The sequence below is a fragment of the Notothenia rossii genome (genome assembly GCF_949606895.1).
Source record: "Notothenia rossii genome assembly, chromosome: 9".
Lineage (NCBI taxonomy): Eukaryota > Metazoa > Chordata > Actinopteri > Perciformes > Nototheniidae > Notothenia > Notothenia rossii.
The window spans coordinates 20265325-20283411 of NC_136907.1; the positions used below are offsets into that span (position 1 = coordinate 20265325).

The 18087-nt window shown below is 40.1% G+C and overlaps 1 protein-coding gene across 1 annotated transcript; it reads right to left on the reverse strand.

Moving 5' to 3' along the window:
• Positions 1–1092: 1092 nt before the first annotated feature.
• Positions 1093–17275, reverse strand: pls3 (plastin 3 (T isoform)). Its single transcript, XM_079648762.1, has 16 exons — positions 17124–17275; positions 11692–11796; positions 11450–11601; positions 8757–8886; positions 8509–8641; positions 7792–7873; positions 7545–7710; positions 7299–7441; positions 6380–6475; positions 6098–6293; positions 4931–5009; positions 4724–4841; positions 4506–4636; positions 3462–3585; positions 2270–2394; positions 1093–2166 (listed from the first exon to the last, which is right to left on the reverse strand). Exons 2-16 carry the CDS (start codon positions 11750–11752, stop codon positions 2034–2036), a joined length of 1869 nt encoding a protein of 622 aa, XP_079504888.1. The 5' UTR covers positions 11753–11796; positions 17124–17275; the 3' UTR covers positions 1093–2033.
• Positions 17276–18087: the final 812 nt, after the last annotated feature.

Here is an 18087-nt window from a genome sequence, read left to right on the forward strand (position 1 = left end):
TTTAATCCAATCCGTAGAAAACTGAAGTCTAGCTGAGGAAGCCATCAGGGAGCGAAGCCCAGAGGACTTTACATGGGACTGAGATTCAGCCCAGTGAACAGAGAACTACAATCTGCCACCTCCGTCCCCTGTCGCACCGACACACTGTTGATAGACTGTAAAGACAATCCTGCCTGTTACCAAGAGACGAGAGCACACAGAAACAACTTTACAGAACATTATAAAGCATTTGGGGGCATTCCCTCTTAGGGCCTAGTAGCAGGGAAGGGAAACAAACAATACATCTATATATTTTTACGAGGTAGTATTTTTAAACATGTGTTTTATGATGAAAAGAGGGAAGATTATAAAAGTATGAGGGCAGTACAAAGAGAGATAAGAGAAGAAAAAGGAGAAGCAGGCAGCAGTAAAATGAGGTTAAAGCTGGATCCTAAAGGGGATGTAAAACAAGTTTGTGTCTGTTGTGTCAGATAGCATGCGTCTTTACACAGATCACAGCAGATGGAGTTGTCGTAGCAGATTATATTTTCTGAGCACGTTGGGATACACATTAAGATTAAAAGTAATACTTGCCTTAGAAATAACAGTTGCTAGGTAACAGATGACACAGACCGCATGGTGAGATTGTTTAGGAAATGTTTTTTAAATCTCAAGTAAATTCAATGTTACAGGTATAACTGATAAAACTATCATGAAAAATGTAAATGGAACAAGGATTGGTAAATGGCTAAAAGATAAACAAATATCTCAAAGGAATCATATCTATATAAATACAAACTTTCTTTATATGCTTTCTCATTTAGGAATGAACAGCATGTGGAAAATGTGTTTTACATTTCTGAAGATATTACAGGTTTTGAGAGATTTGCTTAATTTAACAGCCTCATACACTCCTTTGACATTTTACTGTTTTTGTAATTACTACCATATACTATTTGTGGGTGCTTATGATTGATGTGTATATAATCTTTCTTTCTGGGAATTAAGATTTGGGTTGTAAATATTGTAACTAGTTTGATGAGACATGGGTTAAAAAAAGTATTATTTTGTTGTTAATAAGTGTGAAATCGTAAAGATAAAGAAACACATGAGCAGTATTCAGATTCATATTTATTGTTACATATAAAGCACTTTAAGAGTAGACATTAACGTGAGACCAAATACAATATGGCCATTGTCATAGAATATGATGAAACTACCTGGAATGAAGTTACTCTTTATATTTGGTAATGTTGAGTACAAAAGAAAGGGGAAAACCTGAAAGCGAAAGAGTACAAATCGTCTTTGAGACGGGAAGAAGGCACAGCAGAAGCCAGGAGAGTCCAGACGCCTGCTCCTCATCCAACGTAACAGACCGAGGACAACGCAAATCAAAGAGTCTAACACAACACCGACCAGACGCCCCCCCAAAAAAACAGCATTTACTTCGAGTAATAATCCCAAGAAACAAACAAATGACGAGTACAAGAATACAGACAGCGCGCCAGGCTGGTCAGGACTATACTCTGACCGTATGGCTTCTGCATACAGATATGTAGTGTATGGTGCCAGTTATTAAGACATGCTTCGTTAAGAGAGAGGCAATGTTTGGGTGTTTTTTCCATGAGTGCTCCACCTAAACATCTTTATTTTGTAAGTATGGTTCAAAAGGAATGTGTGTTGCTTGATCAGGGATATAATTTACCTATCCGTCTGAGTACAAATATGTAAACAACCTTACAGCTGGAAATATGAATACTCGCTTTTAAAAAACAGCATTCCTTACACAAGAGTTCTGAATGTTAGAAGTAACAAGTTGTCCTCTGTAACAAGACACCCATCTATTTTAAGACATTTTAGTATTTTGGATTCACTTTAAATAAGAGGAAAATATTCTTCAGTAAACACCTCAATAAGAGGCAGGGATCCAGGCGGATTTCTGATTTTGACTTCATGTTTTCAGTAAAAAAAACCCTGTCATTCCTTCAGTTGGGGGAGCTCTTCGAAATAGCTTTTGGGTTTAGGCAAGTGTCACAATGATCCAAGCCAGTCTCTTAGGCACGCTTCATCCCCCGACCCATCAAGCAGGCAAACACTGTCATCACCATTTTGGGCTTGACCTCCACAAGGTCTTCTGGGAGAGCGTAGACACGGGCGCCAATCTTCCTTGCCATGGAGACGGCGTATCTGGAGATAACAGAGACGTTAAAAAAGAAAAATCAGTTTGCAAAGCTCCCGACACAAAAGTCAAAGCTAAATTCTTGTTATTTTTTGTCGTCGAATATCTTACTTGGCGTTCTCGAGTTTGTCGTCCTCAGAGAGGCTGCCGGTTTTTAATAGATCGTAGTTGATGCTGCCGGGCTGGATGGCGTCGATCAGCTCCACGACTGCCAAACTGCTGCTGATCTCCTTATCCTGAACACCACAAAACACACACATGACGTTAACCTGACTGACAGGATTACATGATACTACTATTATGTTAATAACATGAAACTACCAGATATAATGCAATAATAACGTCATTTATTTTCATTCAGGGGCTACAGATTGGTTTTTTTTAGTTTACATTTTCACACCATGCCCTTGGATTCACAAAGAACTGGCTTGTTTTAGTTCATCTATACTTCAGATGCCTCATGGAGAGGTGTTGTGGGATCATTGAGTTGTACTGCTCCTGCACAGTGTACTGTATGTACTTTCTAATACATTTAAAGATATGAGGATTTACATCTGCTGGGGGCGGCTTGTTCGGCATGCCTTCAGTCACATGGTTTCCCTCAGCAGGTGCACAGGTGCTATAGTGTCTCTAAAATATTTGTCACAGATAACCATTGTATTATTTATAGCCCTCAGTTAATTTACTATTAACTTGCTGACCTTTGTGGAATTTCATCTGCTGTTGAGTCACTATACTTCAAGAGGGAACTTAAAATGAGTCTTTGGGACTAAAAAGTACATTTCTGGGGACCTTACTATACTTGTATTTACTATGGGACCAATTTAGTACAGTTCTGTGATGTTTTTTACAGGGAGTTATATCTGATCATGCAGTTAGGTGAGTTTAAAGTTGTTTTATCAAAAGTATTTAGTTTGTATTTTATGGAGGAATCTATATATTTTGGCAAACAGTACACATATTTTATTTAATAATGATGATTTATAGGTTATTTTTGATATCATAGGTTGATGTCCTGTTCTCAGTAGAAAGAGGCAAAATCCTTTATATACATAAAAAAGCAATATTAACACAGGACAAAAAAATGCAGTAAAAACCTCATCCAACTAAACGTTTGCAATTACCATAAAGAACATTAACTTAAGTATTTTGTGCGCACAGATTGTGAATCTAAGGGCATGGTTTACAAGGGTGTTAACTTGGATTTATAGATCGAGTAACACACACATTCATTCTACAATATAATGAATTTTAAACATTCTTTTAAATTTCTAATAGAAATGTAATGAAAAAGCAGATGTACCTTAAAGCTTGAAATCTTGGTTGATTTTCCAGCCTCTGCCAACGTGCTGTTCACCCACTGTACGATGATGTTATCGTTTACTTTCTGTCCATCTCCCAGTCCCTCCAGTACATTCAACGTGTATCTGAAAGAGCGAGAAGCAGAACGTTTGTGAAAGAAGAAATATTATGCTCATTATCAGGTTCATATTTGTTATTTCTGCCTCTACTGTGACATGTTTACTTTAATGTTCAAAAAGGTCTTTAATGTTCTCATACTGCCTGTCCTGCACCTCTTTCACCCTCTGTCTGAAACCAGAGACCAGTGTGCTCTGATTGGTTAGCTGGCAGACAAATGTTTTATTCTGAACAACATTTGTTGTTGTTTTTGAAATCATGGGCCTTTCCTGTACTGTTCTCATTTTTAGGTCACAACATTAATCAAGCATATAAATGACTAAATATGTCAACACGTATCCTGGCAACAGAGTTTATGGGAATGTGGCGTCAATTAGTAAGTAACACACACATTAACAACACCACTGGCCTGAGATGGAGGTCACCACAGACCCACACCCTGGAAGTTGTTTACAGTAAATACTCAGAGCCAACACAGTAAATCAGACAAAGAGGACGATGGTGATTGTAGGTCTCGTAATGCCACACAGACTGAAAAACAAAATGTTATTTGGATGCAACCTTATTTATTTAAACATCAATCTATTTTGATTTGTTTGCTTATTCCCGTAAAAGCTCATAGGCTCTTTGACAGTAACATACTATTACATCTCCTAGTCCCAGGTCTTTAAACATTTTTTTAGATTTTTATGCCTGTAAATATCTCCTCATTTTCAATACTTTAAGAACTTGAAATCTGAAAAAAAGACAATGCCAGTGTAATATAACAGTGAGTCAGAGTATTCAAATCCACCACACATACTTGGCATGCCAGGCTGATTCATGTTTTCTCTTGCAGACGAAAATAGGGCAAAAGTTCTTACACTTATAAGAGATATTTCCTATCTGTTCTTTATTTGTCTATGATCCTGGTGCAGTTGGGTTTTACCTTCTCATCAGCTGCCACACCAAAGCCAGGGTCAGGGTCGCGTTGCCATCATTCAGGTCCTGCCCGCCGATGCCAACCAGGGAGAACTTGGCCGTTTTGCCCAGCTCCACTGCATAATTACAATTCTCCAACTAGGGCCACAGAATCAAATAGTTGGCCAAAGTGAGCCAAAACGTTTTTCTTCTTTGCTACGAACGATCTAAAGGAATCCGGTTTACCTTTTTCATGTTGGTTCCCAGTTTGGGGTAAGGCGGCTTGTTGACCTTGCTGTTCCAGTCTACAGGCACTTTAATCTTCTCGTAGAGCTGAAGGATGACCATGGCGTCCTGCAGGTCTCTAGAAGCATAATATGAAGTTTGATTTAGTTGGATAAATACCTTCTTTAGTGTACACAGGAGTGAGATAAACTGTTTGTGGTTACGTACCCATAAAGGTGATTGACATGTGGGTTCACTCCCAGAGAGTTCATCCAGTTTCTGAACGTCCGCTCTTCTCGTGTCTCACCTAAACAACAAAGGATGATGGGATTCAGCTGGCTTTCATGTGATGTGGCTGGAGGCTGGAGGGAGATCTAAACATGCAGCATGCTTGTCTCATCAGAGCCGAACAGGCCTGGTGTCACTCTGTTATCCATGTAAGCAAAAAGCCTGGTAACTAGATAACTGTCACAGACTTGTTCTAAATATATACAAGTTCTGCACACTGGAACTATTGTATCCAGTAGCAAAGGGCCTTGTTTTCACATTTTATTAATAAAATGAGTTTCTCTGCTATATTACGCCTGCAGGCCAGTTAGTGTGTGAGTAATAAGGAGTTGTTTGTTCAGAGCTGGTTCTTGTCAGGCTGCAGCGCTAATCTCTGTGGTCGTTACCGTGTAGTGAGACAGTATTCATCGTGGCCCTGAGAGCTCAACACAGTGCAAAGCAATCAAACATGCATGCATGAAGGGTACAGAAAGCAAATGAAGAATATATCACAAATGACGGAAAAACATCAATTTGACGAGACACACGTGGGCTTTCTAATAAGTTCTGCTAGAAAATGTTTTTATGGGACACTTAAAAAAATGTTGCACACAATTGGGATGAGCGGAATTTGTTGTTACCACTGGTGGATTATTAATTCATTGAATATTGGTGTGTGGGTTGAAAAATCACCAAAATATTTTGTTGCTTATTATTATTATTATTATTGCAGATATCTGCTGTTAACCTAACTTTAACCTTTACTTTATTACTATATTAAAATCTGGAACATTTCGAATACACTTCAATAACTTCATAAGCCACACACCACGGTGACAACCACCATGTTTCAGCCGTGTGTGTCACTTTTTATTGTCCCCTGGAAACAGTTTCTGTAACGTTGTGAGCTTCTTGCAGCGTTTCCTAAATGATCCACATCTGTACACATTCTAATTGTTGTCGCATTGGTAATGAGGTTTATTAATTTGTTTAATTAATTTCCACTCTTGGGCAAATTATTAGTTCATAGCTACTTCTGATGGGGACACCATGATGTGGTTGCTGTGAGATTTGAGAAAAAACTCTTTATAGGAGGATTAATGTTCCGATCTCTCTCGACACTCTCACCCTCCAACAGTCCCCAGTTGATGTCCTCGTTCTCAGGTTTGGTCAGCGCTGGATATTTGTTGAACAGATTGGCAACAAAGGCGAGGTTGAGTTTGGGGTTTCCGCTGACGACGTCAGTTGAGGTGACGAACTGCCGACAGCCGAGCCGGTCGGACTGCTGCAGCATGGCCTCCGCCCTCTTCAGGTCATCTTTCTCCTGAATAACACACACACCACATGCTCCATTAGAGACTGTACAGCTGTTACCATGTGGTGCAGATACTCAGCTGTCAAAGGGCTTACGCTGATGCCGGCCATGTTGATGTCTATGCGCGGCTCTTCTTCCTCTGTGCCTTTTGGAGAGATTTGATTCAGGAGGTGGAAATAGGCCCTTGAATCCTGGGGAAATTACACAAACAAAAAACTGATTTCAAATCATAAACAAACAAGACAATTTGCCGGGTAACATAATTGTATTTTTGGTCTCATTAAGAAAGATTTTCTCAGTTTGTTTTTCTGTGCATACAATATTTTTTGCTTGGTCTTTCACATGGTTAAATCTAATTTAGAGGTTTAAGATCATGATTTTTACTTAATAATTGCTTGATTTTACATATATTAATCATTTAACAAATAAAATAGGTTAAAATGCTTTGGTTGAAACTAGTTAGTACAGAAAGAACAAAGCAGTTTCTCTGAAAACTATTTCTATGTTTAAAAAAAGTCAAGAAAGAAATGCCAAAAACAAAACAGACGGGTGCAAATACAGGTGCAGCAGCTTCTGATGACTTCATGGATGATTTACGGAGCCGCTTGGCAACGCCTACCATTGTAATAGTATTTTACAACCAACCAGTACTGTACAACCAACAGAGTACCGGTAAGTGTTATTATTTATCTGAACATTCTCAGTGATATGCAAATACATTTTCAATGCTTTAATATACATTTTACAGTTTGCCAATGTTTGCAGGAAAGAGGCAGGACCCGTTGTATCTATTCATGCAGGCAGAACATTGAGTGAGTTTATGCAAACACAAACAACCCTGGCCGTGTGTAATGGTGGACACCTGAGTAGGTGGATTTAGTTACTAGAGAAGTGCATGGAAAAAAAACAGCAGACAGACTCTCACAAAAGGTCTTTAATACCAGACCTTGGTATTATCATCGTGATTTCTCTTCCTGCCACGTTACACTGGATTCATGTTAGTGAGATGCCCACCTTGATGTCAGAGCTGAAGTTGTTGATCTTCTGTGCTCCAGCATTCTCCAGGTGGAAGTTAGCCCAGCGCAACAGCAGTTCTTCTGGAGAAAGCTTCATCAGGTCCTCCAGGGTTTCCCCGTCTCTTAGCAATGCTGCCAGCGCTGAGGAGGGGGATTATTGAAAGGTTAAGTTAGTTGACAACAGAACAGGAAACCCATGCTCAAATACAAGTTCTGTTACTGAACAATCTTCTATGTTCTGTACCTTCATTTCGGCTGAGCTCGATGTCAGCGAACAGGCCGATCTTGATGATCTGCCACAGCAGGCCCAGCACCAGATGGGGCTTCCCCTCTCTCAGGTCCAAAGCACCGATGTTCACCACGTGGCAGCCGATGGCAGAAGCCGAGTTCAGTCCCAGGTTCAGATTCTCCTGCAAGGTACAAAGTATCAGATATTGGAAAATAGTAAAAAGGTAAGAGAAGCAGCAGCCCTGATAGTAAATTAAACTGACCTGTATCGTAAACGGTGTCAGCTTCTTCTTATTTATGGTCCTCTCGTCGATAGTGTCTGGCACTGACAGGTTAATCATTTTGCTGTTCAAAACCAAACATGAGATTTTATAAGACATATGATTCAGTATGCTGGTTATTAAATAATAGCAAACAGGATGTTCATCATTTCAAAAGATGACTGTTTGTGAACTTGTCAAATTAATTATTTTATTAGGGCTTCGTGGTAGCAAATTAACCAACAACCATGACTTTGCCACGCCTCACATTTGGACTTTTATTATGGCGGTAAATGCAACATAAAGTAGATATAGGCTGTTTCAATAGTTATGGGAATGCTAAAGGAAACATGTAGCTTATGAGGTTGATTTCTAACTAGCATGTGTCAGCCAACATGCTGTACACAAGTATTCAATATCCCTGGTGAATCCTAAAAAGAGTATTATTAAGAGTTTGATTAATATGTAATAATTTCTAAATATATCTAATGAATGTAGCAGTGGTGTATACGTTTATACATTATGTATTCTTTGCAATGCGAGGCAATACGTTGTTATGATAGATATCCCAATACAGGTTCATATTTCTCTTTTCCTCAGCCAGAATATGATCACAACATTCAGTGCGTTTACATGCAGGTATATTTATTTAGAGGGGTAGCTAGGGGAGGGAGGGGGGATGTTCTGTTGCAGGTCTGAGGTGAAGACAGGAACTCTCACCAGAGTACGATACCGTCTCCGACACACGTAAAGAGGGAGTCTGTGTTGGGATCCATGGGCAGGACGTGTTGGCAGTCGGGGTCTTTTTCCAGAGCGGTGTTGATCCAGTTCACAAAGGCAAATCGCTCCTCCTCTGTGAGGGTGAACACACAGAAGCGTCAGTTAAACGCAAAAACACTGACAGTATTTCGTATCTGCAGCTAAAGCGCTAAAGTCAAATGTTTGAGAAGAAGGGGACAATGTCCTACCAGAGAACGAGTGTTGTGTGCCTTCACTTGACTGCACAGACGTCCCTCCGATAGCCAGGATGCCTTCTTTTCTGTTGATGGCCTTGCGGAAAGTTTTTGCTATTTCACTGCCCTTCAGGTCTTGTACGATCTAAGACGAAAGAAAAAAAAGAATACTCAGAGACCAGCGACCACCATGACAACAACGGTATGAAATACTTAAGAGATACATTAAGTTTATTTACATTATGATAGTGGATCAAAGAAAAAGAGTGTTGCAGTCCAGCACAGCCCCACCATAACTTTGAATTAGTTTGAGATCATAAAAGACTTCATGGCAGAACAGTTGTATACAATTGCAAGAGATTGCATTGGTTCTGCAGTAACCAGATCAATCAATTGCATGTTGTGTTATTACGGCATGATTTGAAACACTTTTCACAGATCACAACAATTCCTCAAATACAATGTCAGCTTTATATACAATGTATTAAATTACAGAGCCGGGGAATGGGGTTTTTATTCTCAGTAAAAATAAATCCAAAAATGGTGGATATTTGAGGTATTTTTGAGATAATACAAAGCTGCTGGCTAAAGGGCTGAGAAAATAAAGTGAACATCAGTCCTAGTAAGTGAGTTTCTCGACAATATAACTGAATCAATTAAACATAGCGGGTCCAGGAAGACGTTGGGTTTAATGGTTCATAAAAGCAACTGATGCTGTGTTGTGCATTTAAGAACACAGTAGGGATTTAAAGTGAGACCTTCACTGCACTAATCTAAGTATTACAGTGCCAGCATGTCATTATCACCAGTAACCGTAAACTGCCAGGGTGCGCTGTAATTATCCTCCACACTGACAACACCCTCGGGCTCCTTACAACATTACCTTAAATCCTTCTCAACAACTACTGAAGGTAGCATAGAGAGCTCTGTGTTTGAGTTCCTACAGCACTGTATGTAGCTAGTCACTGCTTTGACCATACACATTCTATGGTAATACGAGCGGTGCTTCCTGAACCTGGACTTATTGCTGCTTCATCAGTGACCTCAGCCCCACAGACCCTGCTGTGACCACAATGAGCCATTCAGACTGTGAGCACGCTACCACAAACATGCAGGAGGTCACAGTGTGCCAGCTTGCAATTTTTGGCCACTTTTGGTAAAAGCTGGAACCAAAACAAGACAGTCACTCATGACCTTGTAAAGACTGTAAGAGTTTCCATTTGATTCTGCAAGTTAGGAAACCACTTTGGGAGGTACAGAGGATATTCAAGTTGCCCTACATGCATTTATTCTGGGTTGCTATCATCCATAACAATGTTGGAACGGGGGGTTTGAGGAGCACACACACACCTTAACAACACAATGCTGTCAAGTAGCTAACTGGAAAGTCCCAGATGTCCTCCCTTCCCTCAGGCACATGAACACAGCATGAACATCGCAGTTTTGCATAATCCCAAAAATCAACTGATCAATCAGGTGGACCCAGAGGGATTATCTGCATACAATGGTGTTACTTTTTGACATCTCTTTCTAAAGGACAGACAAAACCCCTACCAAATTTGTTAAGAGTTGTTTGATTTCAGAAAGTAACCAGCAAAAGCTTTATTAATGTTTAATAAAGTCATCAAGTTTAATTAATTTACCTTCTAATATATCACTCTTTATAATAAAATATCTTATTTTGGTGAATTCAATTCAATTTCATTTATAATATGTTGCATTTTCCTGGAAAACTATTTATAGCCTCGTACAAAAATAACCCCTCTCACATATGAGCCATTAGAAGTGTTTGGTTTTGTTTGTATCCACACCCTGCAGCCATTAGCCTGCATCTTATTTGTCCTTCTTGTTTAGCAGTATCCGGGATGTTTCTGGCCTTGACAAAGATACGTTGCAGCCCGTTCTCATCCCCAGGTCAAAATAAAGCTGCTTTGTTTCGCCCCTCATACACCTTTTGGCATGTTTACCTAGCAGCTTAGAACAGGTTGTTTTTGCTTACGCCGCTCCCTCTCAACATTCACACTCACCGACCACTGCCGCTCTCTGTCTTGCTTACTCATTGAAGTAAGGAGGAGGGGCCTACTTTAAATGCTGTGTATTCACAAACAGCAACTAACAATGCTACCCACTTTACATTTCTGTTGTTCTTTTAATTGGCTGCTTTTCTTTAATGGTTGGCTACACCTACAAAAGTACACAGAGGAACTCGTCACGAAACCATTTTTACATCCAGGTGGAGTCGCAGGTATTCGGTCACATCGCAGTTTGATGGCCCAATTCGATTGGATTAAATCATGGTGGGGGTTAAACAGCCATATACCCTAAATCAGGATGCTCTAAGTATCAGAAGAAAGTCAAAACACAGCTGTCAAAGGTTTGGGTCCTAAATCCTAAATCACGCTGCACTCCTGTACCAGAAGCTTCCTCATCACTGCTGAAACAAAATACTAGAGCTCACACCACTTTGCTGACATCACTTCCTCATTCCCTGAGTATGCATGAGGTTTGTTAAAAAAGGTCTTTCAACTCCCTGTATGGAGCTGCTAAAAGTTTTTTTGCGTAGTGACCCCACCCAGGAGTTGGGGGAAGTGCTTTTAGGCAGAACAGAAAACAAAGGGCAACTCCATGGAGTGAGAAAAGCTCTAAAGAGAAGGCGAAAATGTGTCAGGCTCGACACAACAAACAACAACAAACACCGCTTTACGTACCGACAGAAACTCCTCGAAGCTGATCTTGTTATCGTTGTTGCGATCGAGTTTCTGGATGATCTCTCGGACCATGTATCCAGGTAGGGCATGGCCGGAATCTTTGAGGAGTTCATGGAGTTCATAATCACAGATATATCCATTATCATCCAGATCTACAGAAACACACATAAGAGCATCAGACACCGGGACACAATGGCAGGAAAATACATCATACGGTCATGGTAACATGTTTTTTTACTCACCAACTTTCTTGAAGGTCTCCCTCATCTCCTCCATCTCCTCCTTTGTTATTTTTCCAGTCATGTTTCTGTGATTGACCTAAGGTGGTCAGTCAGAGAAAGGTGGGACTGCAGAGAGAAAAATAGCTCAGAGTGAACAACAGGGTCTCAAAAGATGATTTTAAAAGAATTTAAGAGGAACCCCAACTTTATCAGCCTCCTATTAACCGGCCTACTCGCTGTTCCGCCAGTCCTACAGGCAGTTCTCAACTCTTCTGCCACCTACAGAGAAGTGACCTTACAGTAACTCCCCAGGAAGAACAAAAGTCCCTCCCCTTCGTCTGTCAGGTCAAAGAAACTCTTAATGCCCACAGATCCCCGCCCCTACTGATCATATCTACCGTTTTCTATAGTTTCTCTTTTGAGCTCTGTTCCTTTTCCAAGCCGTTCTTTCTCCCATAATCAAAGTCATTTCCTGTTCCATTGTGTAGCAATATGTCCACGCGCTATGCAAAACTGCCAGAGAAACTGAGACTAATGCACTCTTTTGATGATTTGCACAACCCATGTCCTCCTAATCCTTTAAAAACGGAGCATTTTCTACTATAAGTTGTTGCCTTATTGTGGTTGAATATTGTCATGTAAACTGAGTTGGATGGGGAAAACGATAACATGTGACAACATAACATTTAGACTATTTATTAGGCTTCTGTCAGGGCTGTTGGGAGCTTGATGCTGTTTTACCATACATCTTTTTTGGTTATTTAACTTTTTAGCAGAGAAAAAGCGTCCTCACCGAGCAGAAAAATCCTTTAATGTGTGCAGACGACTATAGCCAGCGAGAGTCAATCTCAGTTATTTTTCTAGCTTAAGACAACAGTGTTCCTGAACTCCTCTGAGGCAAAGCAGCCATCTGAAAATGAATGAAAATAAAGGAATTCCTCAGAGTACCTCCTTTCCGTCCTGTAGTGGCAGAGGAATGCACATTGAGGCCTGGGCAGATCGAGCTTCACTTAATGTACACTGAGGTGAGCAGGGTGTGTTACCTCGCTCACCAAGGCTAAACTGGTATGATGACATTCCTCTCTAACACAAGTGTTCGGAAAACAAAGATGAGGTTTATACTGTGGTGAACTCAGAATCAGGGATTATTCCAGACAGAAAAGTGTGCCCATTTCCTGATTAAAAGTACAGATTGGTAATTTGCACAGTGTGTGAGTCAGGACTCCTGGGCAAGTTCATTTCCACAGTGATACATGTCTAGAAATGAGGGAAATAGTTCAATGTGAAGTTAGTCAAGTGAATGGAATCTATTAGGTTGTTAAACAGTAAAATATAAGCCTGATTTTGTGAATTTGTTATAGTTCCAACCCCCCTTGTCCTTCTGTGGCTGCAGCCGCCTCACAGGCTCACATTCAGGCAGACTAACAATGAACAAAGGTCCAGTGACCCGTGCATCCTCTTTCATGAATGAAACTATTAATAGTGTACATGAAAGATGATTCAACAGCAGCCATGTGGTCTTCAAGATGCGACTCAGTTTCCATAATGATTTTCTTACAAATAAAACTAAGAGATGGAGTAACCCGACACCATCATAGTTAGCAACATTTCCAAGGCAAAATTTGTAACTTTAAAATCAGCAGCAGGACAAACACAGACTCTTTTAAATGCCAGTCCATGAATCACAGAGAACAGGGTGTTTTTACAAAGTCGGGGAAAGCACAAACTCCTGACTTAACGATTAGGAAAATGACGATGCCAGTGTTTCTATATTTAACTTTTTCTCCAAAAAGGACGTGAAATGTGGCTGCTGAAGTCAGCCCAGCTACAATAAGGGCAGAGAAACAATCCCTCCTCTGCCAGCCCTCGTCACACCCTTGACAGAGGGAGAGTGAAAACAGAAGAGGGGTTAAGCACATGGAGAAAGGGCACAGATGGCAACGGACAAATGTGAGACGTATCGCTGGTGGTACAGAAGAATGGAGTGTTTGTAAGCACCGCCACAAACCAGGGCAATAAATCCTGTGTGACAGCAGAAAATGAGTTCAGAGCACCAGGCTCCGAAGACAGTTGCTGTGTCTTTGACAGCTGGAGTCTGCGCTGCCGAGAAGAGACTCCTACGAAGCAGCAAGCTCCTAAATGGACTGGCTCCTGTTGGCCTAAAAGCATATCAATACTCCTGACAGAGTTCAGACACAATATTGTAATGTCTGTGCTGAGCTGCAGAGCCAGGGGTTTTAATACATCAGAATGACTCTGGTATACTTTTGAATAATAAAGGATTGCAACTCAAGATTATGAGGGTTCAAATTGCCCCCAAAAGATTTCCACTGGAACAAACAATGCAACTAACCTACACACTTGGATGAGTAGGTTCACACAGTTGAGTTCCCTTTTGACATTTCATTTTGACAGTTTTCACAATTGTTTTATGTTTTATAGAGCAATTGTTTAATAAAAAAAACAACCAGCAGATTAAGCGATAATGCCGTCAATTACAGAACTAGTTTACAGTCATCCAGGTCATGTGATTTCAAGCTGTAGCTAAATAAAGCTCTTCCAAATATCTTGCTATTGTTTAACAACTAGATTTCACACACACACGCTAGTATTTATTGACAAGCACCCGTTTTATTTGTGGAGCCAAACAAAGCACATTGACGCTGTTTACGGTCGCCTTTGATGGATCTTACAGTCAGTTTAAAGCGGAGGGTTGTTCCCAGATGTCGGAGTTAAATGTGTGGAGCCGACACACCCCGTCCTGCAGTGTTTCATCCACACAGTAACATGGGAAATGTGAGGCACACGCAAATAGATTGGGCACATTTCCCAAGTGTGGTCAAGCTCATATGCAACACACCCAACACAGTCTGCAAGAACATTTTTTCTCGCAATTGGCCGCAGATGTGAGTCAAATTAACTGACTCATAAACACCAAACCGTCTGTGACGCCAGCCCTTCATTTCCTTCTCGGGCTAGTGTGGATTAGATAAGCCCTGCAGACAGGTGAGGAGGAGGTGACGACAACAAATACAGTATGCAAAGTTTACATAGCTCTGACATCACGCGCAGCTGTAAACACATCATCCTGGGCGGGGATTAGAGGTATCATAAATAAACTAGGATACGATGAAATGTGGTGGAAATATTCAGATGAACAGTTCCCTTTACAATATCCCTAAACGTGAGCAGCTAGTGTTTACAACTTGCTTTCTTTAGACGATTAATTTCCCCAAATCAAAGGATTGTAGGTGCAGTAAAGGATGCATCAGGTGAAAGAGACCTGTGCCAGCAAAGGTTTAAACACAGAAATCTCCACTAACCATCACTTAGGAATGTCATTAGACAGGCTACAGAGATGCTGCTGAATCAGATGGGTTGGGGTGTTACTGCTACACGTAAACAGCCACACCTACAAGGGTTTGCCATGACTCAACAAAAGCACTGTAAAGCGTTATCCTTTAAATATAGTTGATCAGCTAGTACAGGGCACAGTTAGAGTTTAATACCATCCATTACTCACGCAAGGAACGTGTGCCATAGAGTAACACGCTGTTGTAGTAGAAGTAAAGTTTATGTATTCTACAGTACTTCCCACTCACTCCTTTTTGCAGTGCTTCCCTAAAAGAAGGTTCTGTTTTTTTTTGTTTTTTTTTAAAGAGATTCACCTTTGTATAGATCCCCATTATAATATATATATATATATATATATATTATAAGTGTTTTTTTATGCAGATTGAAACTTCTAAACATATTCTAGTGACTAAATTGTGGTTTCAAATTGGAATTAGTTATAAAAAGAGACGCAGCTAATTATTTTTCCATGACAAAACTAGAAAAGTAAAAACAACTGCAGCCATTAAGTACCTTGATCACTTTCCCTGAGTTGAAAAAAAAAAGTAAAGGCACCTGTTAAAATCCTTACAGTGCAGAAACTGGGGCAACCTGTTCATTCAGACAGGTGTGTGTAAGGGCGGAATCAACAGGAAGCACACTCCCTCCTTCTTGACTGTCTGGTTTGTCTTTACAGCGATCAAATCAACACGTAATGTCTGTATATAAAAAAAACTGCAGTATGAGCTCTCGCATGGTTCGTCAGCATGAATAACTGTCATTTTACTTTAGCTAACGTAAAGCATACCAAGGATACCATACATACGCATCAGGTTATAGACAGTTAAAATTATTTACAGATCTTTCCCACAAAATAATATGCAACCACTATTCTTCTGCTGACACTGAACCTTTATCAAATCATTGTCTTCGCCAATATTTTTTTTTACAAAACCTTTATTAAAGAATGTTGCTGCAAGAACAGACTTTAACCGTGGATAAACAACTAGAATACTGAATTGTGTCCAGAATCGATAGCAGTGATGCAAAGCATAATGACTGCTGATGAGTGTCTGTATTCACAACACACTTCTTGTTCCAAGTCAAAATATGTATCAAGTTCAATGTGGGTCTTTGTAAAACGTTCAGACAATCTGTTGTTTAAGGCTGATCAACAATTGGAATCCCAGATGTACATGTGCTGCGGCCCCAGATCGACAGGAAAAATCTGGCAAATCACTCAAGAGCCACAAGTTTACATACACCCCTGCTTTACACGAGGATTAAAAAAACAAAAAACGGTATAGGTAACTGACCGAAATGTCTTATTCAGTGTAAAAATCACCACCGACCTCTCACAACATACCCTGAACAATACAGGGAACAATGTGCAATGAGTCAGAAAACACTTGGCAAATGAATCAGATCATTTTAAAACAACTGTGGCACAGAGAGGGACTGCAGATCCACTTCGTGCTGAAATAAAATAATTTGTAGAATTCTGCTCGCATCAAAACATTATTTATATTTCAAAGTGTCAAAATATAATCTGTCACGAGAAGATCAGTCAGTTAACAAACATCTAGCGCTGTAAATGCCTTCTAACACCAGGGTACTTTGTACAAAGACTATGTGTAAGTGTGTATGTATTGGTCATGTATGCGTCAGCTTGTCCTACCGGGAATGTTTTCAAATGAGTGCAGCGTGAGGGATATTTTCAAAACCTCCAAGAAAACGCGTTGTTTCTGGAACACTTAACTCGTAAAATATGGGTGTTTTTGAGTTTATTTCTAGGCTATTAAAAGTTATCTGTTCACCCATCAAAGGAGTCAAAAGCTACTTTCAGTATTTGTAGGAGCTATCCAGCGCCGTTAGGATGAATAGGCTACAGTGAAGGTGTAGCTAAAGCTAACAGGCTAGCGACAGGCATGCAAGTTTTATGGGCAGGAAACTATCCCTGTTTACTCTTGCAAATTCATCCTCTGCTCTAAACTGAGGATCACGAGTATCACATATAGTACACATTAAGACAAGGGTTTTATTTCAGTGAAAGCTACTGAGAAAAAAGTCTAGATGTAAGTAGTTGTTCGTGTATGAGTTGCAAGGAAAGTGGTACTCACGGTCGATGCGACTGAAACTCCAGACAGCGTCCAATCCTGCCTCTCCTCCACGTCGAGACAAAAGTAGACAGCGGCAGGAATGTTGGCCCCGCCCCGACCGTGACGTCACCGCCAGACGGTGATGTCCGGTCTGCGGAGTATCATCCGTGCCAGAGCCCTAGAGAGAAATATATTATAAATATAATTATAAATATTATATCTCTATGACTCTGATCCGTGTCAAACAATAAATGCACATAGAAAACATAAATGTGTTGTTTGCAAGACAAATAAACACATTTTGGAGTGGAAATCGGAACATCCACCCAGAGTTTCAAACTTCGAGAAATTACATTAAAGGTATTATTTATAACATGTGTGTGGATAAATAATACATCTTAAAATAACACCCACAGGGCAAAAAACTAGCATACATTTTCATGATCATGATTGTGGATTAATTATTTTTAACAATGTTAAACCATGACCAAAATTGACATTTTGTTTTTATCTCTGTGTATGATATGAAAAGTCATATTTGAGGGTCAACACAAATATATATATTATAAATTCTATTTTAAAGTAACCACCGCTATTTAATTATTGCTAACAATATATCAATATATACTATAGGAATTATATTACAAAAAACGTTATACAATCTCTCTCGCTCTCGCTCTCGCTCTCGCTCTCGCTCTCGCTCTCGCTCTCGCTCTCGCTCTCGCTCTCGCTCTCGCTCTCTCTCTCTCTCTCTCTCTCTCACTCTTCTCTCTCTTGTAACAGTGAAACAACCCACGCTGTTATGTTTATCATTTAAGATCAATAGCTGTATTAATCTGAAACTGGAGCACAGTGGAACAAAACAATGACCATAGAACCATAGAACCGCTTCCCATCCACTGATGTCCGTACACTTTAAATTATATTTGAAGCTTATTGTTCATTGTAGCATTTAAAAAGGAAATAACAACAGATGGGGATCTGT